At 56.6% G+C, this 24,049-nt stretch overlaps 3 protein-coding genes across 29 annotated transcripts in view; 1 reads left to right on the top strand and 2 right to left on the bottom strand.

The window, feature by feature from the left end:
• The window catches only part of CATSPERD (cation channel sperm associated auxiliary subunit delta), a 61,365-nt gene extending 57,096 nt beyond the window's left edge, over nt 1–4,269 (top strand). For 24 of the 25 annotated variants that reach the window (XM_024351572.3, XM_024351574.3, XM_054673226.2 and 21 more), the window contains 2 exons: nt 1,696–1,850; nt 3,911–4,269. In XM_024351572.3, coding sequence (XP_024207340.1) covers nt 1,696–1,850; nt 3,911–4,211 — 456 coding nt within the window. In that variant the 3' untranslated portion in view covers nt 4,212–4,269. The remainder of the gene's footprint in view (nt 1–1,695; nt 1,851–3,910) is intronic. The other variant, XM_024351575.3, reaches the window with a different exon arrangement.
• Nucleotides 4,270–8,509: 4,240 nt separating this feature from the next.
• On the bottom strand, nt 8,510–10,310 carry PRR22 (proline rich 22). 2 transcript variants are annotated; one of them, XM_513015.8, is made up of 3 exons: nt 10,081–10,310; nt 9,927–9,989; nt 8,510–9,603 (listed from the first exon to the last, which is right to left on the bottom strand). In XM_513015.8, exons 1-3 carry the CDS (start codon nt 10,208–10,210, stop codon nt 8,528–8,530), a joined length of 1,269 nt encoding a protein of 422 aa, XP_513015.3. In that variant the 5' UTR covers nt 10,211–10,310; the 3' UTR covers nt 8,510–8,527. The 2 variants fall into 2 exon arrangements, with proteins under 2 accessions (XP_513015.3, XP_016790282.1); XM_016934793.4 differs by having other exon boundaries at nt 10,085–10,288.
• A 379-nt stretch (nt 10,311–10,689) lies between these two features.
• Nucleotides 10,690–18,158, bottom strand: DUS3L (dihydrouridine synthase 3 like). Of its 2 annotated transcripts, none has more exons than XM_016934791.4 (13): nt 17,934–18,158; nt 16,937–17,225; nt 16,085–16,609; nt 15,225–15,266; nt 14,886–15,038; nt 14,451–14,567; nt 14,157–14,222; nt 12,618–12,728; nt 12,306–12,402; nt 12,024–12,099; nt 11,154–11,342; nt 10,933–11,061; nt 10,690–10,825 (listed from the first exon to the last, which is right to left on the bottom strand). In XM_016934791.4, the coding sequence occupies exons 1-13, from the start codon at nt 18,029–18,031 to the stop codon at nt 10,753–10,755; spliced, it is 1,965 nt and encodes a 654-aa protein (XP_016790280.1). In that variant the 5' UTR covers nt 18,032–18,158; the 3' UTR covers nt 10,690–10,752. The 2 variants fall into 2 exon arrangements, with proteins under 2 accessions (XP_016790280.1, XP_016790281.1); XM_016934792.4 differs by lacking the exon at nt 17,934–18,158 and adding an exon at nt 17,417–17,570.
• Nucleotides 18,159–24,049: the final 5,891 nt, after the last annotated feature.

Genomic DNA, 24,049 nt, shown 5'->3' on the forward strand with positions numbered 1-24,049 from the left:
GGTGGGCAGATCACTTGAGGACAGGAGTTCAAGACCAGCTTAACATGGCAAAACCCCGTCTCCACTAAAAATACAAAAATTACCTGGGCATAGTGGTGCACGCCTGTAATCCCAGTTACTGGGGAGCTTGAGGCAAGAGAATCGCTTGAACCCAGGAGGTGAAGGTTGCAGTGAGCCCAAACTGCACCACTGCACTCCGGCCTGGGCAACAGAGCGAGGCTGTTTCTCAAAAAAGTAACATAAAATAAAATTTAAAAATAAGTAAATAAAGAGTGGCCAGGTACTGTGGCTCACGCCTGTAATCCCAGCACTTTGGGAGGCCGAGGTGGATGGATCACTTGAGGTCAGGAGTTAGAGACTAGCCTGACCAACATGGTGAAACCCCGTCTCTACTAAAAGTACAAAAATTAGCAGGGCATGATGGTACCCACCTGTAGTTCCCGCTACTTGGAAAGCTGAGGCAGGAGAATTGCTTGAACCTGGGAGGTAGACATCGCGGTGATCCCAGATGACGCCACTGCACTCCAGCCTGGGGGACAGCAGAAGAAAATGTCTCAAAATAAAAAAGTCATTGGCAGCGCCTGACTCTCACCCAGGCTAAGTTATTAAGCCTCCAGCCTCCACAGCCCAGGAAGGCCTGAAAGCAGGCCTGTGGCAGACTGCCACGGTTACTACTTGAGACAGTCACTACAACAGTTACTACTGCTACTACTTGAGACCTTCGTTACAAGACTGAAGGAAGGGGGAACGAATGTAGAAATGAAAACTTAAGACAAAAGAAACTGTTTTAAAGAAGAGGCATGGGGAAGAAGAGAGCTCCCCGCTTCTAGTGAGTAAAGGCAGTCCCTCAAGCTTCCACAGACCTGCGTATTTATTGAGTAGAAACAGCAGGGAGGGGCCAGGCGAGGTGGCCACGCCTGTAATCCCAGCACTTTGGGAGGCTGAGGTGGGTGGATCACAAGGTCAGGAGATTGAGACCATCCTGGCTTACATGGTGAAACCCCGTCTCTACTAAAAATACAAAAAAAAAAAAAAAATTTGCTGGCCACGGTGGCGGGCACCTGTAGTCCCAGCTACTCGGGAGGCTGAGGCAGGAGAATTGCATGCATCCGGGAGGCAGAGCTTGCAGTAAGCCGAGATCGCGCCACTGCACTCCAGCCTGGGCAACAGAGTGAAACTCCATCTCAAAAAAGAAAAAAAAAAAAAAAAGAAAAAGAAAGAAAGAGCAGGGAGGAGGAGGTAACGATTGGTCAGCTGCTTAATTGATCACAGGTTCATATTATTACTAATAGGCTTCAGATGTACCAAATCACAAGAAACACTGTGCCTGGCTGGTGACCACCCTCAGCATTCCTTCGGGGCGGCAGACACAGTTTGTCAGTTTGCCAACATTCTGCTTTTACGAGAAAGTTTGCTGTTTACTCATATGGCCTCCAGTGGTATACTGAGTTGATCACCACCCTCAATCTTTCGGCCTCCAACAGAGGCAGGTGAGATGGAGGCTGAGCAGCCTCCGTCCACTCTTCTCTGCAGGGAGCATGAACCTGCCCACACCATGGGCACTTGGCCCCAGAGTCCCACCCATGCGTGCCTAATGAGGACTGGGGTGGGTGCAGGGCCTCTGCAGGGAGGAGGGAGGCTCAGGGCCTCCTCCCCAGTCCCTAGGGCCAGTGGGCATGTCTCTGTCCCCCACAGAACTATGTGAGCTGCCACGACCCCAACAACAATGCTCCTTTGAGGTGGCCAGACGTCCAGTATCAGATCTTGGGCGGCCAGACAGCAAACCAGATCATTTTCGGCCACAATGGCTTTTATGTCTTCTACATTTCGATCGTGGATCCGTACTACAGGTGAGTGGGCCCATCTGCCCCTACGACAGGGGACGCCTGGTGCCCCTGGGGGCAGGTCACCCGTTTCGGGGGACATGCAGGTCCTGGCTAAACCTGAATTCCCCCAACAGCCCAGGCCGTCCCCAGGACAAGTGATGTTTTAAGTTATGGGTGACATTTGTTCCCATGTGAACTAAATACTCATTTCAGAGTCCTGCACTGAGTGCTGGGGGAACAGCAGTGACCAGAGGCCGTGCCGCTGCCCTGGCGCACCCGAGTCGCCCTCTCCTACTCCCCATGGCTAGAGTGTGCTGATGGCTGCGGGCCAGAGCTGGCTCAAACTGGCTCACCAGGAGCAGACTCTCAAATATTCAGGAATCTTCAGCCTGGCCAACATGGTGAAACCCCGTCTCTACTGAAAATACAAAAATTAGCCGGGTGTGGTGGCAGGTGCCTTTAATCTCAGCTACTCGGGAGGCTGAGGCAGGAGAATCGCTTGAACCCGGGAGGCAGAGGTTGCAGTGAGCTGAGATTGCGCCACTCACTGGCCTCTAGCCTGGGTAACAGAGCGAGACTCCATCTCAAAAAAAAAAAAAAATTAAGGAATCTTACACCAGTCAATTTAATGTCAGTGGCTTCGAATCAGCCACAGTGGAAATATTTACACTATGGGAATTGGCAGACACTACCCAGGAGGCCTTTCCCCTCTGAGAGCCAGTTGTTAAATATTTAGCACTGACAGGTGCTGAGGAGATTATAAAGCTACATCGAAGCCATGCCATGTGGATCAGTGTGTCCCTTCGGAAGGGGGACACCAGGTGGAATCTTCCTCATATCCTCACCCCTACTGGAAGTCATTGTCACTTATCACCTGTCCTCTCCAGTAGGATGAAAGTTCACCCCCTGAAAAAAAAACACGTGGAGGTCCTGCCTTCTCTAGAGGCCCCAGACTAGGAGGATCAGCTCTGGGGTGGCAGCAGGTGGAAGGCACTGGGTAGGGTGAGGATGTCCACCAGAGAGAGGAGACATGTGTGGGACTCTCCCGTGCCACAGGTGCTCCCTGCACCACGTGACCTGCACTGTCCCCCTCCCTGCCGTGGATTCTGTGACACCCCTGAACCTTTCCTGCCCTGACCTAGCCTCCACTGTCACCCACCACTTCCTGGCTGTTGATGGACCATTTAGTTAATTTGCCCCTTCCGCCCTCTCTAGCCAGAGCCTGGGCACTGGGGGAGAATAGGGATCCTGGTGACAGCTGCCAGAGGGCATGGAGAGGATGGCCGACTCAGAACCCATAAAAGTCGGTCTGGCACAATGGCTTACGCCTGTAATCCCAACACTTTGGGAGGCCAGGACAGGTGGATCACTTGAAGTCAGGAGTTCGAGACAAGCCTGGCCAACATGGAGAAACTCCATCTCTACTAAAAATTAGCCAGGTGTGATGGCAGGCGCCTGTAATCCCAGCTACTCGGGAGGCTGAGGCAGGAGAATCGCTTGAACCCGGGAGGCAGAGATTGTAGTGGGCCGAGATTGCACCACTGCACTCCAGCCTGGGTAATAGAGCCAGATTCCACCGTTTCAAAAAACAAACAAAACAAAACAAAACAAAAACCCATAAAAGTCAAAGTGGGCCAGGTGCAGTGGCTCACACCAGTAATCCCAGCATTTTCGGAGGCAGAGGCGGGCAGATCACTTGAGGTCAGGAGTTCGAGACCAGCCTGGCCGAGGGTGAAACCCCATCTCTACCAAAAATACAAAAATTAGCCAGGCATGGTTGGCAGGTGCCTGTAATCCCAGATACTTGGGAGGCTGAGGCAGGAGAATTGCTTGAATTCAGGAGGCGGAGGTTGCAATGAGCCGAGATCGTGCCACTGCACTCCAGCCTGGGTGACAAGAGAGGGACTCCGACTCAAAAAAAAAAAAAAAAAAAGGCATAGTGAATGGAAACAGAAGTGGGTATACCCGGTCACTGCTGTGGGCCTGGTTCTCCCTCCTGTGGGTCTGAACACCTTTGCCAGAGATAAGGCGAAGTCCCCCAAAGGCAACGCCCAACAGCCTCTCCCCGCCTCCCCCCACTGCAGCTACTGTCAACTGGAGACCATCTTTAGCATCTACGTGTATGGAGCATTCCCCGTGCAGCTGGTCTCTGCTGGAGTCGTCATCCTACTGATCATCTCCAGCATCCTGGGGTCCGTTTGGCTAGCCTACAAGACCCCCAAGCTGCTACGCACAGCACGCGGCCGCAGGATCAAGAAGTGTGCGACACAGCTGTGTAGGAGATGCAAGACGGTCTGCCAGTTCAGGGCCTCAGCCACAGCCAGGGCAGGCACAGAGCCCCCGGGACGCCACCGCACTCCTCACGGAGGCAGGTCTGACCACTGAGGCCGGTCCACAGGGTCCCAACCCCTCGTCTTCAAATAAAGTATAATGTAACATAGCAGGAAGCAGTATGTATTCACCATTTTTTTGTTTTTTGTTTGTTTTTGAAACAGTCTCGCTCTGTCGCCCAGGCTGGAGTGCAGTGGCGCAATCTTGGCTCACTGCAACCTTCGCCTCTCAGGTTCACGCCATTCTCCTGCCTCAGCCTCCCAAGTAGCTGGGACTACAGGGGCCCGCCACCACGCCCAGCTAATTTTTTTGCATTTTTAGTAGAGACAGGGTTTCATTGTGTTAGCCAGGATGGTCTCGAACTCCTGACCTTCGTGATCCGCCCAGCTCGGCCTCCCAAAGTGTTTGGATTGCAGGCATGAGCCACCATGCCTGGCCTGTTTTTTTTTTTTTTTTTTTTAGTATCAGTGTGGTTTCATTGTGTTGCCCAGGCTGAGAGTGTGGTAGTGTGATCACAGCTCACTGCAGCCTCAAACTCCCAGGCTTAAGTGATCCTCCCTCCTCAGCCTCCTGAGTAGCTGGGACTACAGGAACCACCACCACACATGGCTAATTTTACTTTTAGTTTTTGTAGAGACAGGGTCTCACTTTGTTGCCCAGGTTGGTCTTGAACTCCTGGACTCAAGCGATCCTCCTGCCTCAGCCTCTCAAAGTACTGGGATTATGGATGGGCCAGTAATCTAGGGTTAGCCATCTCTCTCTCTCTTTTTTTTTGAGATGGAGTCTCACTCTGTTGCCCAGGCCAGAGTGCAGTGGTGTGATCTCAGCTCACTGCAACCTCTGCCTCCCAGATTCAAGCAACTCTCCTGCCTAAGCCTCCTGAGTAGCTGCAATTACAGACGCCTGCCACCATGCCTGGCTAATTTTTGTATTTTTGGTAAAGGCAGGGTTTCACCATGTTGGCCAGGCTGGTCTCAAACTCCTGACCTCATGATCTGCCCGCCTCGGCCTTCCAAAGTGCTGGGATTACAGGCATCAGCCACCGTGCCCGCCCCACCCCCAACCTTTTTTTTTTTTTTTTTTTTTTTTTTTTGAGACAGATTCTTGCTCCTTTGTCCAGGCTGGAATGCAGTGGTGTGATTTTGGCTTACTGCAACTTCTGCCTCCTGGGCTCAAGTGATCCTCCCACCTCAGCCTCCCAAGTAGCTGGGACTACAAGTCCACGCCAGCATGCCTGGGTAATTTTGTTTTTTTACTATTTTTTTTTGTAGAGATGGGGTTTTGACATATTGCCCAGGCTGGTCTCAAACTCCTGAGCTCAAGCGATCCTCCTGCCTCAGCCTCCCAAAGTGCTGGGATTCTCAGTGGGCCACTGCCCCAGGGTCAGCCATCTCCTTTTAAGTGAAAATTTGGTCAGTCTCATGACTTCCGATTACTCTCTGGTTAAAAAAATATATATATAAAATATATATACATAAAAAATACATAAAAAATATATATATTAAAAATACATATATAAACATATATAAATATATATATTTAAAATACATACATAAATATATATTAAAAACTACATATATATATAAATATATATATTAAAAAATACATATATATATATATATATTCTGTGATCATTTTAAATTGCCCCACATAGCTACAAGAGGCTGGGGCAGGGGGATCACTTGAGGCCAGGAGTTCAAGATCAGCCTGGACAACATAGCAAGACCCCCCATCTCTACAAAAACATTTTTTTAGACATTAGCTGAGTGTGGTGGTGCACGCCTGTAGTTCCAGCTACTTGGGAGGCTGAGGTAGGAGGATCGCTTGAGCCCAGGAGGTCGAGGCTGCAGTAAGCCATGATCACGGCACTATACTCCAGCCTGGGCGACGGAGAGAGACCCTGTCTCAGAAAGAAAAAAAAAAAAAAGCTACTGCTTGGGTCCTTGCAGACATCCACTGTGTGACCCTCACTCCACATTAATCTTCAAGAAAAGTGATCCAGGTCCTTGCCCCACTTCCTCATCAGCCAGGGCCTCCCCGACACTTGGGATACCTGGTTTTAGTTTCAGAGGTACCCCTAATGAGGCTTCGGGGAGAAGGAGTTGAAAAGCAGCTGAGAAAAGTGGGCTTGGGGCTGGGCGCGGTGGCTCATGCCTGTCATCCCAGCACTTTGGTAGGCTGAGGCGGGCGGATCCCCTGAGGTTAGGAGATCGAGACCAGCCTGACCAACATGGTGAAATCCTGTCTCTACTAAAAATACAAACAACCAGGTGTGGTGGTGCACACCTGTAATCCCAGCTACTCGGGAGGCTGAGGCAGGCAGGAGAGTCACTTGAACTCGGGAGGCAGAGGTTGCAGTGAGCCGAGATCACGCCATTGCACTCCAGCTTGGGCAACAAGAGCGAAACTCTGCCTCAAAAAAACAAAAGTGCACTTGGAGTCTCTCCCAGCCTGTGTCCCCACGGGTCAAACAGTGATGAATGGGGATCACTGCAGATGCCAGGAGGGCACATGGCACAGTCCCTGGGACAGGGGGACCCTGCCTTGAGGGCCACAGCTGCATGGCCCCGAGACACTACCCGGAGTTGTTTTTGTTTTTTGAAATGGAGTCTTGCTCTATTGCCCAGGGTGGAGTGCAGTGATGTGATCTCGGCTCACTGCAACCTCTGCCTCCCGGGCTCAAGCAATTCTTGTGCCTTAGTCTCCTGAGTAGCTGGGATTACAGGCGCCTGCCACCATACCCAGATAATTTTTGTTTTTGTTTTTGTTTTTTTTTTTTGAGACGGAGTCTCACTCTGTCGCCCAGGCTGGAGTGCAGTGGTGCGATCTTGGCTCACTGCAAGCTCCGCCTCCCGGGTTCATGCCATTCTCCTGCCTCAGCCTCCCGAGTAGCTGGGACTACAGGCACCCGCCACCACACCCAGCTAATTTTTTGGTATTTTTAGTAGAGATGGGGTTTCACTGTGTTAGCCAGGATGGTCTCAATCTCCTGATCTCGTGATCTGCCTGCCTTGGCCTCCCAAAGTACTGGGATTACAGGCGTGAGAAGCCACGCCCGGCCAATTTTTGTATTTTCAGTAGAGACAGGGTTTCACCATTTTGGCCAAGCTGGTCTCGAACTCCTGACCTCAAGTGATCTGCCCGCCTCGGCCTCCCAAAGTGCTGAGATTACAGGTGTTTGCCACTGCACCTGGCCTCCTCCTGAGTTTTTTGAATAAGGGTTTCCAGGAGAGTAGCTCCAGAGAGCAGCAGACACAGTGCCCTACACAGAGCCGGGACCACGGTCTCTGCTCGGCCTCCAAACACCCATCAGCCTCCTGGACTCTAGGTGAGCCTCCCAGGGCCTCCCCAAGCAGAGGCCTTGAAACCCAAACTCCGGAGACCCAGGAGATCCAGCCCGCAGCCTGGGGAAGGGGTAGGCTGAAGGTTCCCATCCCAGAGGGGTGTCCTCATCCCAGGAGGCGCTGGATGGCACTCGACCTCCTGTTTCCTTATGTGTCCCTGGGGGAATGGGGTCAGCCTCTCCAGGGCCACCATGAGCGTTTCAGGGGAGGAGGGTACAGGTGGCCACTGCCTGGACCCCCAGGAGGGCTCTCGAGACCCTGATGTGGGTAAGCAGTGACGGGAACCAGCACCCGGAGGTCGTTCTTCCGAGGCTGGGCCCATCCCATTTTGGAACGAGTAGCCAGGCTGTCCCTGCCACCCTGGACCCCGAAGTGTGGCCGGGTGGGGCTCCTGACCCTCTCCTGGGCTCCAGGTGCTGTCTCCTGTCTCCATCTTGGGTGCACATGCCAGGCCCCCTGGGTGCCGTGTGCTCCCCACCCCTTCACGCGTGGGCACTGTCTCGTGGTCCCTGCCCCAGCCCCCACCCTCAGACCATCAGGTGAAGCCCTTGCACCCACCTGTCTGTCTGAACAAGAGCGTGGCCCTTCCCGCCCTGCCTGCAGTGGCTGTGGCTTCCTGGGAACAGGAGGCAGCTGGGTGGGGATCTGGAGGCTGCTCCTCAAGTCCTGCCCTGATAGCTGTGTCTCTCCAGGGAAGTTCCTGCCGCTCTGGGCAGCCTTGCTTTTCCCCACCAAACAAAGGGGTGAAAACCCTTAGAACGCGTTGAGTCTGGGGGTCAGCTCCCTCGTGCCCCAGGAGGCCCCTGCCTCTGCCAGAGGAGTCTGATGTTCCAGGGCTGGGACTCAAGGAGTTTAGGGTGTCCTGTGATTCCGGGGCTCCCCTGCTAAGAGGCCTCACTGTGAGGCTGGGGGCGCTGCCTTGCCAGTCCGCGGGATGATGGGGTGAGGGGCCAGGCGTGCATCTCCAGCCCCCTCCCCATCCCGAAGGCCACCACGCAGACATGGAGCTGAAAGGTCAAATGTGCTTTAATGTGGGGTGGCTCCCAGGTCCTGCCTGGGCCCCGGGGGAGTGGCGCTGGCTGGGCCTGCCGGCTGCCTGGCCTTCCTTCCCGGCTTTCCCTTCTTGGCTGTCGAGGCCTTTCTCTTGCCGGACAGAATGGGGGCCGGGGTGTTGGTGGCAGGAGGCCCCGGGTGGGGCGGCTGCTCCTCGTCGAGCGCCTTGAAGTTGAAGAAGTAGTCAACGTTGGACACGGTGTCCAGGATCTCAGGCACGCTGTAGTCGAAGGACAGCAGCTCCTCGGGCAGGCACAGCGAGCGGATGTCATCGGCTGAGTTCCCACCACTGCTGTCAGGCAGGGCCAGCCCAGGGACCTCACACAGGGTACCCTCGGGCTCAGAGGCGCCTGGCAGGCAGTCGAAGAGCTTCATGGCGTCCTCCAGCAGAACCTTGTCAGGCAGTGCCAAAGCTCTGGCCGTCTTGGGGGCCTTGGCCTTGCCTGCCCCCAGCAGGGCCCCCTCCTTGACCTCGGCCACCTTGAGCTCGCTGAGGCCCGGTGGGTACAGGGGCACCCCAGGTCGGGCCCCACTGCCCTGCAGCTCCTTCACGGGGAAGGCCAGGGGTTCGGGCCCAGGGAAGTGGCTGAGGTGACCCTGGAGGTGGCTGTAGGCGTCCGGGGGCAGTGTGGGCTCTGCAGGCAGCGTGATGAGTACAGGGGGCGGCTTGTTCTCCTTGGGGGGTGGGGGTGGCAGTGGGGCCGGGCCTTCCTCTAGGGGCGGTAGGGGCAGCTCCACGAAGGCGGCGGGCCCTGCGTCCCCCACAAAGCCCAGAGCCTCTGGCCCGGGGCCCTCAGGCGGGAAGTAGGGCAAGAGAAACTGGGGCCCCCCGGGTGCCGGCTGGTAGTGGGGGTATGGAGGCAGCCCCGGGGCCCTGAGGTAGGGCTGAGGCTCCAGGAGGTAGCTGCCTGGGGCGGAGGGGACCCCCGCTGGCCCCCCGCTGCTTGCTGCCAGCTTATACAGGGCTGACTGGCCCAGGTCGGGGGTGGTCCACTCGATCCGATAGATGCGGGGGTCGAAGAAGCACCCGCATGGGGCCATCTGGAAACCTGTGGGCGGCAGGCGGGTGCCCTGAGAGCAGCCGCTGCCTGAGGGGCCCAGCCCAAGCCTGGGGGCCTGTTTGGGAGATGCCACAAGAACCTTGCCATTGGGGGGCCCCTTTGGGGGACAACATAGATATTGCTTTGGGGCCCTGGCTGGGTGATGGATGACACAGAGCTTGTCTTTGGGGCTCATCTGGGGGACCTGTGTGAAGCATGGGGAGCAGAGGCCATGCCTTCGGGCTCCCACCTAGGGACGGGGCAGGGGCAAGATGGGCCTGCACACTCAAACCCACTCCCAGCCACGTCAAGGGTTCAGGGGAGGCCGGTACCTGCTGGAGGGGCTGGAAACACCTCTTTCTCTGGGTCTGGGGGATGATACAGGTTCAAGGAACCTGTGGACAAAGGTGCCCGGGTGGGTAGGGCCCTTAGGCGGGTGGGCCCCTGAACCCTCTCCAGCAGGTGCCCCCACCCACCCGATCGTACCCACAGCGGGAGGAGGCTCGGCGCAGGTGGGAGCAAGCTGGTTGCCCAGCGCCTCAGCCCCCTCCAGACTCTGCGGGCTGAAACCTTCCTGGGGAGCTGCAGGGGCATAGAACGGTTTGGGGTGCTGCATGGGACAGCGGGGGGCCTGGTCCAGACAGGCCAGGAGGGCGGCAGTGGGAGCTCAGGTGGCCCAACCGGAGAACAGGCTGAGAACCTGGTGGGGTTCTGTTTGCCTGGTTACTCGGGGCAGCGGGTTCCAGCCTGCAGCGTGCCCACTGGTTGGGGTTCTGGGTGTTGGGGGCAAGCAGGGGCAGACATTGGCAGAGATGGTCATCACCATGGGAGGGAGGATTCTGGGCCAGGCCTTTGCCTCTTCCAGCAACACCCCCCTAACAGCTTTGAGGCCGCCTCCTCCAGGCAGGCTGCCCTGATCCACACCCACACAGGCTGAGGCCTCCCGGGTCCTCAACCCGCTACCTTCTTGGGGGTCAAGGCCTCTCTGGGCACTAGCAGCACCCAGCTTGGGGCAGAGCCCATGGAGGCAGCTAAGAGGTTTGGGGAAGGTGGGGGCCGAGGAGGGGCTGCTTCAGGGTCACAGAAAGGCCTGGATTTTAAAAGAATAAAATTTATTGTACTCTCCTCGCCCCAGGGTGCCCCTGGGAAAGCCTGAGGCTACTTGTACGCGTTGGCCTTGTGCTTCGGCAAGAAGGCGAAGTTGGGGGGCACTGGCCCAAGGAGCATCTCGCTGTGGGAGAGCAGGTGGAAAGCAAGGTCAGGCCCAGGGCCTGCAAAGTACCCTCCATGACCCAGGGCCCCCGACTGCAGCCCCCCAACTCCAGCCCACCCAGGCACCTGATGCGGATCCAGTCAGCTGCCTTCTGGCTGGCCATCAGTGTCTCCAGGTAGTCGCGGCCCAGGTAGTAGGGCGGCCGCTCGTTGATCCTCTGTGGGAGCCGCTCCAGCAGCCCCACAGGCACGTACCTGCGGGCGGGTGGGCAGGCAGAACAGGCTTGAGTCAGCCCTAGCCAGCCGCGGCCCACGCACCGCCCACCCCAGCCAGCCCCGGTGCCCACCGACACAGGAAAGACAGCCACTCGAGCAGAAAGCGCCGGGTCTTCTCCACGCCCTGCGTGTCCGAGCCCCAGTGCTCCAGGCCGTAGTTGGTAAAGTCCCGCAGGATGTCCAGGCGCTCGGACGACGAGATGTCCCAGTGCCGCTGCTCCTTGATCTCCGTGAACAGCCACGGCTTGAGCAGGGCGCCACTGTGGGACGGGTGACGATCAGTGGGCCCAGCCACCAGCCTGCCTGGGATCGTGTGGCCTCTGCTTCCATGGCCTGGCCTTAGCCGGAGCCCAGACCACAAAACCTACAAGCCTAGTAAGCCTCCCAGCTGTGTGCACACAACCTTCAAAGCACAGGACTTTCTTTTGTTTTTTCTGAGACGGAGTCTGGCTCTGTTGCCCAGGCTGGAGTGCAGTGGTAAGATCTCGGCTCACTGTTCAACCTCCGTCTCTCAGGTTCAAGCAATTCTCCTGCCTCAGCCTCCCTAGTAGTTGGGATTACAGGCATGTACCACTACACCTGGTGAATTTTTGTATTTTTAAGAGAGATGTTTCACCATGTTGGTCAGGCTAGTCTTGAACCTCTGACCTCAAATGATCAGCGTGCCTTGGCCTCCCAAAGTGCTGGGATTACAGGCGTGAGCCATGCACCTGGCCAAAGCCCAGGACTTTCAACCCACAATCATCAGATCCCACAGCAGCAGCAATTTCCAGTCCCCTCTGCCGCAACACAGCTGCAACTGCTGACATCGCTCTCTGCTCCTCCCATCTTGGGACCAACAGCCCACCACAGAACAGGGGTGGGTGACGGCGTGCTGGGTTCAGGGCACTGCTGCTGTGCATGAAGCTGGAGCTGGATCTCTAACATCCCTGGGCACTTACCGGGCAATCATGATCCCGGCGACACCAGTCTGCATGGCGCGGTTGGCATCCTCAAATGACAAGATGTCCCCATTTCCTGAGGAGACAGAGGCTGGGGTCTCAGGGAGACATGGGCAGGTGGGACCCTGGAGTTCTGCTCACCAGCCCTTCAGGAGTTTTGGCTGACCCAGTGGCTCCCATCAGGGTGGTACGAGGGGGTCCCAGGTGGGAAGGTGAACAGCCCAGAGGTGTGAGTGACCAGGGGTGGTAGGGGAGAGGGAGGTGGCTTCCCGGAACACCCACCGAACAGGGGCATGGGGCTGGCGGCCTGCACGCACTCCTCGATGTACTGCCAGTCAGCTAGCTTGGTGTAGCGCTGCTCCCGAGAGCGGCCGTGGAGCTGGGGGAGAAGCCGCCACGCAGGGTAGGAGGCAGAGAGTGAGACGCAGAGAGAAAGAGACCAAGAGAGCCAGGCTGAGAGAGACAGAGAGAGACAGAGGCAGAGACAGAGGGAGGTGTGGAGGTGAAGAGGGAGGGATGGGAGGAGAGGAGCCATTAGGAAGGGACGCGGGGTCAACCCCGAGGCCCCAATGCCCGAGGCGTCCCAAGACCCACCGTGACGAGTGCCACGCCCCAGTCCCGCAGCTCGGGCAGCAGGCGGTGCGCCAGGTTCACACGCTCCTGGACGCCTGTGCGGATCTTCACAGTCAGCGGCACATCCAGCACCTACAGGACGGTGGTGGGAGGTGGTGGGAGACGGTGGGAGGTCGTGGGAGATGGTGGGAGGTGGGAGGCGGTGGGAGGTGGTAGGAGACGGTGGGAGGTGGTGGGAGACACTCGGAGATGGTGGGATGTGGTGGGAGGTAGTGGGAGACATTGGCAGACAGTGGGAGGTGGTGGGAGATGGTGAGAGGTGGTGGGAGACGGCGGGAGGTGGTGGGAGGTGGTGGGAAGTGGTGGGAGACGGAGAAGGTGGGGTGTGGTGGGAGGTAGTGGGAGACACTGGCAGATGGTGGGAGGTCGTGGGAGGTGGTGGGAGGTCGTGGGAGACGGTGGGAGGTGGTGGGAGGTGGTGGGAGACGGCGGGAGGCGGCGGGAGGTGGTGGGAGGGAGGTGGCGGGAGACGTGGGAGGTGGCGGGAGACGGTGGGAGGTGGTGGGAGACGGCGGGAGGCGGCGGGAGGTGGTGGGAGGGAGGTGGCGGGAGACGTGGGAGGTGGCGGGAGACGGTGGGAGGTGGCGGGAGACGGTGGGAGGTGGCGGGAGATGGTGGGAGGTGGTGGGAGATGGTGGGAGACGGTGGGAGGTCGTGGGAGGTGGTGGGAGGTGGTGGGAGGTGGTGGGAGACGGTGGGAGGTGGTGGGAGGTGGTGGGAGGTGGTGGGAGACGGTGGGAGACGGTGGGAGGTCGTGGGAGACGGTGGGAGGTGGTGGGAGACGGTGGGAGGTGGTGGGAGACGGGAGGTGGTGGGAGGTGGTGGGAGATGGTGGGAGGTGGTGGGAGGTGGTGGGAGACGGTGGGAGGTGGTGGGAGGTGGTGGGAGACGGTGGGAGGTGGTGGGAGACGGTGGGAGGTGGTGGGAGACGGTGGGAGGTGGTGGGAGACGGTGGGAGACGGCGGGAGACGGGAGGTGGTGGGAGGTGGTGGGAGACAGTGGGAGACGGCGGGAGACGGGAGGTGGTGGGAGGTGGTGGGAGACGGTGGGAGGTGGTGGGAGGTGGCGGGAGACGTGGGAGGGAGGTGGCGGGAGACGGTGGGAGGTGGTGGGAGACGGTGGGATGTGGTGGGAGGTAGTGGGAGACACTGGCAGATGGTGGGAGGTCATGGGAGATGGTGGGAGGTGGTGGGAGATGGTGGGAGACAGTGGGAGACGGTGGGAGGTGGTGGGAGACGGCGGGAGGTGGTGGGAGACGGCGGGAGGTGGTGGGAGATGGCGGGAGGTGGTGGGAGGTGGTGGGAGACGTGGGAGGGAGGTGGCGGGAGACGTGGGAGGTGGCGGGAGACGTGGGAGGTGGCGGGAGACGGTGGGAGGTGGCGGGAGACGGTGGGAGGTGGTGGGAGACGGTGGGAGGTGGTAGGAGACAGTGGGCGGTGGTGGGAGGCAGGGCCCGGGGGAGTTGTTTGGGAGCCAGTGCGAGGATGTGGCTGGCCGTACCTGGTTCATGCCACGGACGATCTGCTGGAACTTGGTGGAGCGATTCATGAGGGCACAGCCCCCACCCTGGAAGAGACAGGCGGGTGGAGGGAGGGCAGGACGCGGGCCGCCCCAAGACCCCTCACCCCTGCTGCCCGGAGGCCCCCACCAGGAGACGCCGACCTGCAGGAAAGGCAGGAACTCCAGGGCCACACTTGAGCCCACACCCCTGACCCTCCACCCACGACATCGCCGGCTGGCTCAGTGCCTCCCTGCCCAGATGGGGAAACCGAGGCACACGTCCAGGGCCGCTACCTTCTTGTACATGAGGTCGATGGGGCAGCCGACGTTGATGTCCACAAAGTCCACCTCCACAGTGCGGCTCAGCAGCTCGGCACACTTGGTCATGGTGTCAGGGAAGGCGCCCTCCAGCTGTAGGTGGGTAGTGGCAGAACAGGAGGGTGAGGGGAGAGTCCGAACTGTCCCCACTTGGCCGTTCCCTCCCCACTGGGGGGCCCTGAGCCAGTGGCCTCCTCTCTCGGGGCCTCCCCGGAAGGAGCCAAGGTCTGTCTGTGAGGCACCGGTCCCCGGCCACGGCCATCAGCCCCCAGAGGTGGATCAGGGCATCACCCCCACTCCACAGCTGAGGCCAGGGGGTCAGGGAGGCAACCAGGGCAGACCTGGAACCTGGCTCTGAGACAGGGCGGCTGAGGGCCCCTCCACTCTCCCTCCCTCGGGGTGGGCACTGACCTGGACGCCAAAGATGTCCTCACACTGGTGGCGTTTGAGTAGGGCCCACTCGGACATCTGGCCCTGCAGCAGGTTGGTGCAGACGGCCATCTCTCCACATGTCACATCCGCCCCGAAGCGCTTGCAGATCCGTCGGAAGGGCAGGTTCCCACACTGCGGGGGGAGCAGGACAGACACACATGCTCTTGCACGCGCGCACACACACACACACACACACAGCAGAACCCTGAATATGCGCCCCAGCTCCACAATCCAGTAGGTGGGGACAGACACTAAGCCCTGTTGGAATGACCACACTGCCACCCTGCCACCCGACCAGCCACCTGACCCAGGTCCTACCGTGGTGAGGGGGGCCAGGTAAAGTTTGCCACGGATGTCCAGCTGGAGGGAAAAAAATACACACAAGTGGAGCTTGGCCTCCACCCCAGCTGCTGAAGCCCTGGAGCCTCCCTTCTACCCACAGTCTAGGACACACTTGGCCCAAATGGTCTGGCTCCTTTGCTGGGCCTCTGCATGTGCCAATCAATCCCTTCATCAGGAATGTTCCTTTCCTCATCGTCTCCTCCACTGGAGAGCTTCTACTTAACCATCCAAACCCAGTCCCAATGCCCCCTCTTCCAGGAAGCCTCCCACATTGTCCCCCGCTGCCCAACCCTGACCCTCTGAGACTTAGAGTGTGTCCAGCTTTTTTTTTTTTTTTTTTTTTGAGATAGAGTCTTGCTCTGTTGCCCAGGCTGGAGTGCAGTGGCACAATCTTGGCTCACTGCAACATCCGCCTCCTGGGTTCAAGTGATTCTCCTGCCTCAGCCTCCTGAGTGGCTGGAATTACAGGTGCCCGCCACCATGCCCGGCTAATTTTTGTATTTTTAGTAGAGACAGGGTTTCACCATGATGGCTAGGCTGGTTTTGAACTCCAGACTTCAAATGATCTGCCTGCCTCTGCCTCCCAAAGTGCTGGGATTACAGGCGTGAGCCACCGCCCCCGGCCCTGTCCAGCTCTTTCTGTCCCCACCAGAGTGGGACCTCCTGAGGGCTGGGCCCAGGACAGAGCACAGAGAGGGAGACTCAGCCAGGAGCTCCCTCAAGGCACACAGCCTCTGACTCCCAGGCAGCTAGAACAGGAACGTGGACACAGCTGGTATTTAATAGACGCACACCAGATGGACAGATCTGCTACTGACATTGTCCTCAACACGTACCCGCTTCTTCTCACAGGGCCGCAGCCTGACCACGTCCTCATCCGTCAGGGGCCCGCAGGTCTGCACGGGGCTGCTGGGAGGGGTGCTAGTGCCCGGCCCTGCGGGGACCTGCTGGGCACCACAGTTTTCCTGCCTGGGAGCACCCTCGGCTGCCGTGCCCTCGGGGACAGCGGCAGCGGGTGTGGGGCCCGGCAGCTGGCCCTGGCTGAACCGGCGCAGGGCCTGCTCAGCTCGCTCGAAGCGGACTTCGCGCTTCCGCAGCTGCTGCTGCAGGGCTTTGTCCAGGCCGTTGCGGATGGACGGGGGCTGGGTCCCGCGGGCCGCCAACTCCTCCTGCACCAGGTTCTGTCCCTCGGGCCCCAGGTGGGCCCCAGCGAAGCGGCAGGTCACGCCATAGGGGCACCGGCCGAAGGTCTCGAAGAGCACACAGCGGGGGCCCAGGTCAGCCGGCTTGGTCTCCAGGTAGCGCCCCACGTCGTGCAGAAAGCGGCAGCGATCACCGAAGAAACACTTAGCAGCCGACTCCTGCGAGGAAACAGAGAAGGAGTGAGGGAGGACAGGGAGACCCCGGGGCAGCCCAGCAGCCAGGGTTCAAACTCTAGATCACCCCTCCTGGCTGTTGTGTCCCTGAGCAAGTCAGGCACCTCACCGTGCCTCTGCATCTCCATTTATACAATGAGAACAATGACAAGCCCTACAATGTATCCCGAGGAGAATGAAGACGGAATGGCATCAGAGCAAGCTCACTGCTCGTTGCTGAAGACCCAGGAGCTTTCTAACAATTACCCGCTGCCAGGAAACACACCCTGCTCCTGCCTGCCCCGGCAGGAATGCTCACGTGGCCGCACTTGCCTGGATTAGGGAGGGACACAGCCTGTTCTTGTCGTAGTGCGTGGGCTTCACATGGGGCCGGCCCTTGTTTTGTCCCCGGGCCCTCTTGTGAGTCTGTGGCTGCTCCCCGGGCTCTGCTGCCTCCTCCGTCTGCCCGTCCGCCGTCTGTCCATCCTCCAGTCGGATCCGCTTAGCCTCAGGCTCAGCCAGCTCATTGCCAGCAGGGTCTCCTACCTCGGTTTCCCGGCAAGTCTTCTCCTGCCCTTTGGCTTCCAGGAATTGGTGAAACTGCTCCTTGGTGGTGAGGTATCTGCCGACAGAAAGGGAAAGGAAAACCCTCCGAACATAGTCAATAAACACTGGGGAAAGGAGGCTAGAAACACTTGCACGTCCTTAAATCCTTCTGCTGATGGGGAGCTCACTACTTAAGAACCAGCCAGCTCCCAGCCTGGGAGCCCCTCCCGGCCTCAAAAAAGACCTATTTTGTCCCCGGGTCCTCACTGTCCAAAGTGTTGCGCGAAACAATTATCAGGTTCAGTCAAGAACGTCCCTGCGCACGTTAGGCTGCGAAAAACTACAATTCCCAGCATGCCTTGAAGCGGAGTCTAAGCCACCACATTTCCCAGCACGCCTTTCGGCCCTTCAAACACCGCAAGCCCCAGCACGCCCCGCGGCACTCGCTTCAAACCCAAGACCCGCCAGTAACTGCCGCTGGCAGAGCACATGCGCCGTACGTCCATATGCAGGGACTACAATCCCCAGTATGCAGCGCGGGCCTGGCCTCAAATCCCACCTGCCCTAGCATGCACGTGGTGTCCTTCGCGCATGTGACACTCCCCAACGTGCACGATCTGAGGTACCTCCGCTGACCACCCTGCAGGCGGAAGAACGGCCCGGAATGAAGAGCCGGTGGCTTCTCGCCCTCAGCCGCTGCCTAATCTCCCGGCATGCACAGCTCGGACCGCGCTATGGGTGCCGGAAAGGGCCCTTGAGCTTCCCTCCTACCCCGGCTACTCACTGACGCTTAATGGGCGCCACTCCCCGTTCCAAAGCTCCGGCTCCCGAGTCGCCACCACCACCATTCTCTAGAGGGGCCTCCACCGTTCCCTCCGCCATCGGCGCCCGTCACGCCCGCTCTGGAGTGTGGCGGGAAGGCCTTCCGGGTCACGCGTGTCTTCCCTGAGTGTGCTGGGGAAGTGCGCATGCTCATGTCATTCCAATGACGCCATTGCTCGCTCGTGACGCCACGGGGGCGGTGCCTGCACATGGGTGGAGCCTCAGGTCCTATATAAACTAGAGCCGGCCAATTGCGAACTGGACTGCAATCGGCTTCTGGACTGAGGAAGTTTAACTGTTAGGGTGTTTTGGAGGTTTTTGTCTTTGTTGTTCTGTTTGAAACGGTTTCATTCTGTCGCCCAGGCTGGAGTGCAGCGGTACGATCACGACTCACCGCAGCCTCGTCCTAGGCTCAAGCTATCCTCCCACCTCAGCCTCCCGAGTAGCTGCATCTACAGACATGCACCAATAGGCCTGGATAATTTTTAAATTTTTTGTAGAGACGAGGTCTCGCCAGGTTGCCCAGGCTGATCTTGAACTCTTGGGCTCAAGCGATTCTCCCACTTTGGCCTCCCAAGCATTGGGATTATAGGCGTGAGCCATGGTTCCCGGCCCCTGCTAGGGTTTTTAAAAATGTAAATTAGGGGTCGGGAGCGGTGGCTCACGCCTGTAATCCCAGCACTTTGGGAAGCCGAGGCGGGCGGATCACCTGAGGTCAGGAGTTTGAGACCAGCCTGGCCAACATGGTGAAACCCCGTCTCCACTAAAAATATAAAAAATTAGCTGGGCGTTGTGGCACATGCCTGTAATCCCAGCTACTTGGGAGGCTGAGGCAGGAGAATCGCTTGAACCCGGGAGGTGGAGGTTGCAGTGAGCTGAGATCACGCCATTGCACTCCAGCCTGAGGGACAGAGCGAGACTGTCTCTAAATAAATAAATAAATAAGGCCGGGTGTGGTGGCTCACGCCTGTAATCCCAGCACTTTGGGAGGCCGAGGTGGGCACATCACCAGAGGTCAGGAGTTCGAGACCAGCCTGGCCAACATGGCGAAACCCCGTCTCTACTAAAAATACAAAAATTAGCCAGGCATGGTGATGGGCGCCTGTAATCCCAGCTACTCAGGAGGCTGACGCAGGAGAATCGCTTGAACCCGGGAGGCGGAGGTTAACGGTGAGCCGAGATCGGCCGTTTCACTCCAGCCTGGGCGACAGAGCAAGACTCCATCTCAAAAAAAAAAAAAAAAGTAAATTACACTACTTTTATGCAGGACATTAGTTTCAACAAATAATTAGTTGAGCATCTGTATGCCAGATGCTGTGCTAGATGCTGGGGGCGTGGTAGTAAACAAAACGGAGAAATCATTACCTTTAAGAGCTAACTTGGGAGTTGGAAACACAGACGAAAAACATAATACTCCTCGGAATTTTGGGGATTGGTTCCAAGACCGCATATACCAAAATCCGCGTATACTCGTCCCCCAGTCGCCCAACAGAATCCCTGTATAGGAAAAATCCGCCCTTTGTATCCGCAGCTTTCCCATCCTGCCTCCGCATTTGGTAGGGGTTAAAGAACCCGCGGATACGGATGGCCAACTGTATTTTATTTTTCGAAGGCCACTTATAAGTGGATGGATGCAATTCAAACCCGCGTTGTTCGAGGGTCAACTGTACATAAGTAAATTAAACCGTAAGTGAGTAGGTAATAAAGCAGTAAGGCGGATTGGGAATGCCACCCTTGGCTGTTGGAATTTTTTTCTTTTTTTTTTTTTAAGAGGAAGACTCGCTCTGTCACCCAGGCTGCAGTGCAGTGGCGCGATCTCGGCTCACTGCAACCTCCACCTTTCCGGTTCAAGCGATTCTCCTGACTCTGCCTCCCAGGTAGCTGGGATTACAGACGCCCACTACTATGCCTGGCTAAATTTTGTATTTTTAGTACAGATGGGGTTTCATCATGTTGGCCAGGCTGGTCTTAAACTCCTGGCCTCAAGTGATCCAGCTGCCTTGAGTGTGAATCACCGCACCCAGCCACATTTTAACTGTTTTTGAGAGACAGAGTTTATTTATTTATTTAAATTTATTTATTTACTTATTTATTTTTAAAAATAGACTTATTTATTTATTTTTTGAGACAGAATCTTGCTCTGTTGCCCAGGCTGGAGTACAGTGGTGCAATTATAGCCCACTGCTGCAGTTGCAGTTGTTAACAGGCTGGCAAAGGGAAGGCTTCCTGGGGAAGGTCATGTTTGAGAGTATTTGGAAGAGCTGTGGGAGAGAGTTGGAGGGGTATCAGAGGGAAAAGTGTACCAGGTGGAGGCAACAGCCAGTGCAAAGGCCCTGAGGCAGGAGGAAATGTCCTGGCATGTTGGAGGAACATTGAGGAGGCCCATGTGGTTGGAGCAGAGAGTCCAAGGGGGACAGAAGGAGGAGGCCAGGGGAGGGAGGTGAAAAGGTGCAGGTTTTGCAGGACCCAGTGCACTTTGAGAAGGACTTGGTTTTCTTCTACGTGAGTGAAACGAGAGCCACGGAAGGCTGTGCGCCAAGGAAAGCTGGATCTACTCAGCATTTCCCAGCGTCCCCACCAAGCCCTGTTGTGCCCCCTAAAACTCCCTATTCCTGGAGAAGGTTTGGTGTGCACAGGAAATTCAGGGTTCTGGACTCAGCCAAGTTTGAATCCCCGCCCCTCCACTTACCAGCTGGAAACATTGGGCATCTCACTTAGCCCTCTCATACCCCAGTCACCTCATCAATAAAATGGGCCAGATAAAAGTATCTCCCTTAGGCCGGGCGCGGTGGCTCACGCCTGTAATCCCAGCACTTTTGGAGGGCGAGGCGGGCGGATCACGAGGTCAAGAGATCGAGACCATCCTGGCCAACGTGGTGAAACCCCGTCTCTACTAAAAATACAAAAATTAGCTGGGCGTGGTGGCACACGCCTGTAATCCCAGCTACTTGTGAGGCTGAGGCAGGAGAATCGCTTGAACATGGGAGGTGGAGCTTGCAGTGAGCCAAGATCGCGCGACTGCACTCCAGCCTGGTGACAGAGAGAGACTCTGTCTCAAAAAAAAAAAAAGAAACAAAAACAGATGGGGAAACTGAGGCCCAAAGACGGAAGGGATTTGCCCGAGGCCACAACAGGCTTGGAACCTGCTTTTCCAGGACCTGGGAGAAAGTTGAGGGGAGAGCGGGCATTTTGTCTTCCATCTCTGGCCTTGGCTGCCCTCTGTAGGACAACCTGGGAATAAAACGGTGGAACCCGGGAATCTAAAAGTGCAAAAGGCCGGGCACCTTGGCTTAATGCTGTAATCCTAGCCCTTTGGAGACAGGAGGATCACTTGAGGCCAGCAGTTCCAGACCAGCAGCCTTGGCCACTTAGAGAGGAGACCCCTTCTCTGCAAAAAAAATGGAAAAACTAGCTGGGCAAGGTGGCATGCACCTGTGGATCCAGCTACTTGGGAGGCTGAGGCAGGAGGATTGCTTGAGCCTGGAAGGTCGATGCTGCAGTGAGCTATGATTGTGCCACTGCACTCCAGCCTGGGCAACAGAGTGAGACCCTGTCTCTAAAAATAAATAAATAAATGGCTAGGTGTGGTGGCTTATGTAATCCCAGTACTTTGGGAAACCGAAGCGGTTGAGTCACTTGAGGTCAGGAGTTCAAGACCAGCCTGGGCAACATGTTGAAACCCTGTCTCTACTAACAATACACAAAAATTAGCCGGATGTGGTGGCAGGTGCTTGTAATCCCAGCTACTGGAGAGGCTGAGGCATGAGAATCACTTGAACCCGGGAGGTGGAGGTTGCAGTGAGCTGAGATCGTGCCACTCCACTCCAGCTTGGACAACAGAGTGAGCTCCCGTCTCAAAAAATATATATATATACACATAATAAAAATTAAAAATAAATCAATAAAACCAGAAGAAACCAAAGCAGTCAGGGTGAGACTTTTTTTTTTTTTTTGAGATTAAGTCTCGCTCTTGTTGCCCAGGCTAGAGTGCAATGGCGCGATCTCAGCTCACTGCGACCTCCGCCTCCTGGGTTCAAGCCATTCTCCTGCCTCCGCCTCCTGAGTAGCTGGGATTACAGGCACCCGCCACCATGCCTGGCTAATTTTGTATTTTTAGTAGAGATGGGGTTTCACCATATTGGCCAGGCTGGTCTCAAACTCCTGACCTCAGGCAATCCACCCATCTTGGCCTCCCAAAGTGCTGGGATTACAGGTGTGAGCCACCGCGCTTGGTCAGGGTGAGACTTCTTGTCCAGCTGGGCTTGTCCACCATCCAGGGATGGGTACTCCTCCCTCCAGGGGTGCCTTTCCGTTCCCCTCTGAGGTTCTCCCACTTTTCTTTCTTATCATGTCACTACTACCCCAGACAGCTTTGAGGAGACAATTGTCAGATGGCGGAAACTGAGGCCCACAAAAGGCAACCTGAGGAATGTGGCCTCTCTCTGGGCCTCAGCCTTGAAGAAGAGATCTCCCAGGGCTGCCTGGCTGTGCCGTGTGATAACTCCACCTCCTCAGTGTAAGGCAATCCCAGAAGGCTTCCTGTAGGAGGAGGGCTGTGGATTGGCCAATTTTTAAGTATGATATTAATATGAATAAAATAACATCAACTGTTTACTAATATATATAATTTATTATTATTATTATTATATTGTTGTTATTATTTTTGAGACAGAGTCTCACTCTGTTGCCCAGGCTGGTGTGCAGTGGCCCGATCTCAGCTCACTGCAACCTCCGCCTGCCGGGTTCAAGCAATTCTGCGTCAGCCTCCCGAGTAGCTGAGACTGCAGGCACATGCCACCATGCTTGGCTAATTTTTTGTATTTTTAGTAGAGACAGGGTTTCACCACGCTGGACAGGCTTGTCTGGAACTCCTGACCTCGTGACCCACCTGCTTCAGCCTCCCAAAGTGCTGGGATTACAGGTGTGAGCCACCGCGCCTGGCCATTATTATATTATTGTAGTGGTATAATATTGTTTACCAGTAGCTGAACAATTACTGAACACTTTCTGGGTATCAGGCCCCATTCTAAGCCTTCTTCTTCTTCTTCTTCTTCTTTTTTTTTTTTTCAGAGACAGGGCCCAGGCTGGAGTGGGATCATAGCTTACTGCAGCCTCGAACTCCCAGGGTTAAGTGATCTTCCTGTCTTAGCCTCCCAAGTAGCTCGGACTACAGGCTCATGCCACTTTGCCTGGCTAAATTTTCTATTTTTCCTATAGATGGGTTCTTGCTGTGTTGCCCGGGGTGGTCTTGAACTTCTGGCCTCAAGCAATCAAGCAGAAAGAGTTGGAGGCCAGAGCCAGGCGCGGTGGCTCATGCCTGTAATCCCAGCACTTTGGGAGGTCGAGGTGAGCGGATCATGCGGTCAGGAGTTCGAGACCAACCTGGCCAACATGGCAAAACCCTGTCTCTACTAAAAATACAAAAATTAGCCAGGCGTGGTGGTACGCACCTGTAGTCCCAGCTACTCAAGAGGCTGAGAGAGGAGAATCCCTTGAACCTGGGAGGTGCAGGTTGCAATGAGCCAAGATTATGCCATTGCACTCCAGCCTGGGCGACAGAGCAAGACTCTCTCTCAAAAAAAAAAAAAAAAAAAAGTTGGAGGCTGGGTGCGGTGGCTCACGCCTGTAATACCAGCACTTTGGGAGGCCAAGGCGGGCAGATCACAAGGTCAGGAGTTAGAGACCAGCCTGGCCAACATAGTGAAACGCTGTCTCTACTAAAAATACAAAAATTAGCCGGGCATGTTGGCGTGCACCTGTAGTCCTAGATACTTGGGCAGCTGAGGTAGGAGAATCACTAGAACCTGGGAGGCAGAAGTTGTGGTGAGCCAAGATCATGCCACTGCACTCCAGCCTGGGCAACAGAGCAAGACTCCGTCTCAAACACACACACACACACACACACACACACACACACACACACGACAAAAATTAGCCGAGCGTGGTGGCACACCCCTATAATCCCAGCTATTTGGGAGGCTGAGGCATGAGAATCACTTGAACCTGGGAGGTGGAGGCTGCAGTGAGCTGAGATCGGGCCACCGCACTCCAGCCTGGGTGACAGAGCTAGACTATGTA

The sequence above is a fragment of the Pan troglodytes genome, chromosome 20, assembly GCF_028858775.2.
Source record: "Pan troglodytes isolate AG18354 chromosome 20, NHGRI_mPanTro3-v2.0_pri, whole genome shotgun sequence".
Classification (NCBI taxonomy): Eukaryota; Metazoa; Chordata; class Mammalia; order Primates; family Hominidae; genus Pan; species Pan troglodytes.

Coding starts and splice junctions, on each gene's coding strand:
- DUS3L (XM_016934791.4), bottom strand. CDS start 18,031: ATGGCGGAGGGAACGGTGGAGGCCCCTCTAGAGAATGGTGGTGGTGGC. Junction 17,226..17,933: donor GTGGCGCCCATTAAGCGTCA/GTGAGTAGCCGG, acceptor TTCTGTCGGCAG/ATACCTCACCACCAAGGAGC. Junction 16,610..16,936: donor TGTGTCCCTCCCTAATCCAG/GCAAGTGCGGCC, acceptor GTTTCCTCGCAG/GAGTCGGCTGCTAAGTGTTT.
- PRR22 (XM_513015.8), bottom strand. CDS start 10,210: ATGCAGCACCCCAAACCGTTCTATGCCCCTGCAGCTCCCCAGGAAGGT. Junction 9,990..10,080: donor CGAGCCTCCTCCCGCTGTGG/GTACGATCGGGT, acceptor CTTTGTCCACAG/GTTCCTTGAACCTGTATCAT. Junction 9,604..9,926: donor GTTTCCAGCCCCTCCAGCAG/GTACCGGCCTCC, acceptor TGCCGCCCACAG/GTTTCCAGATGGCCCCATGC.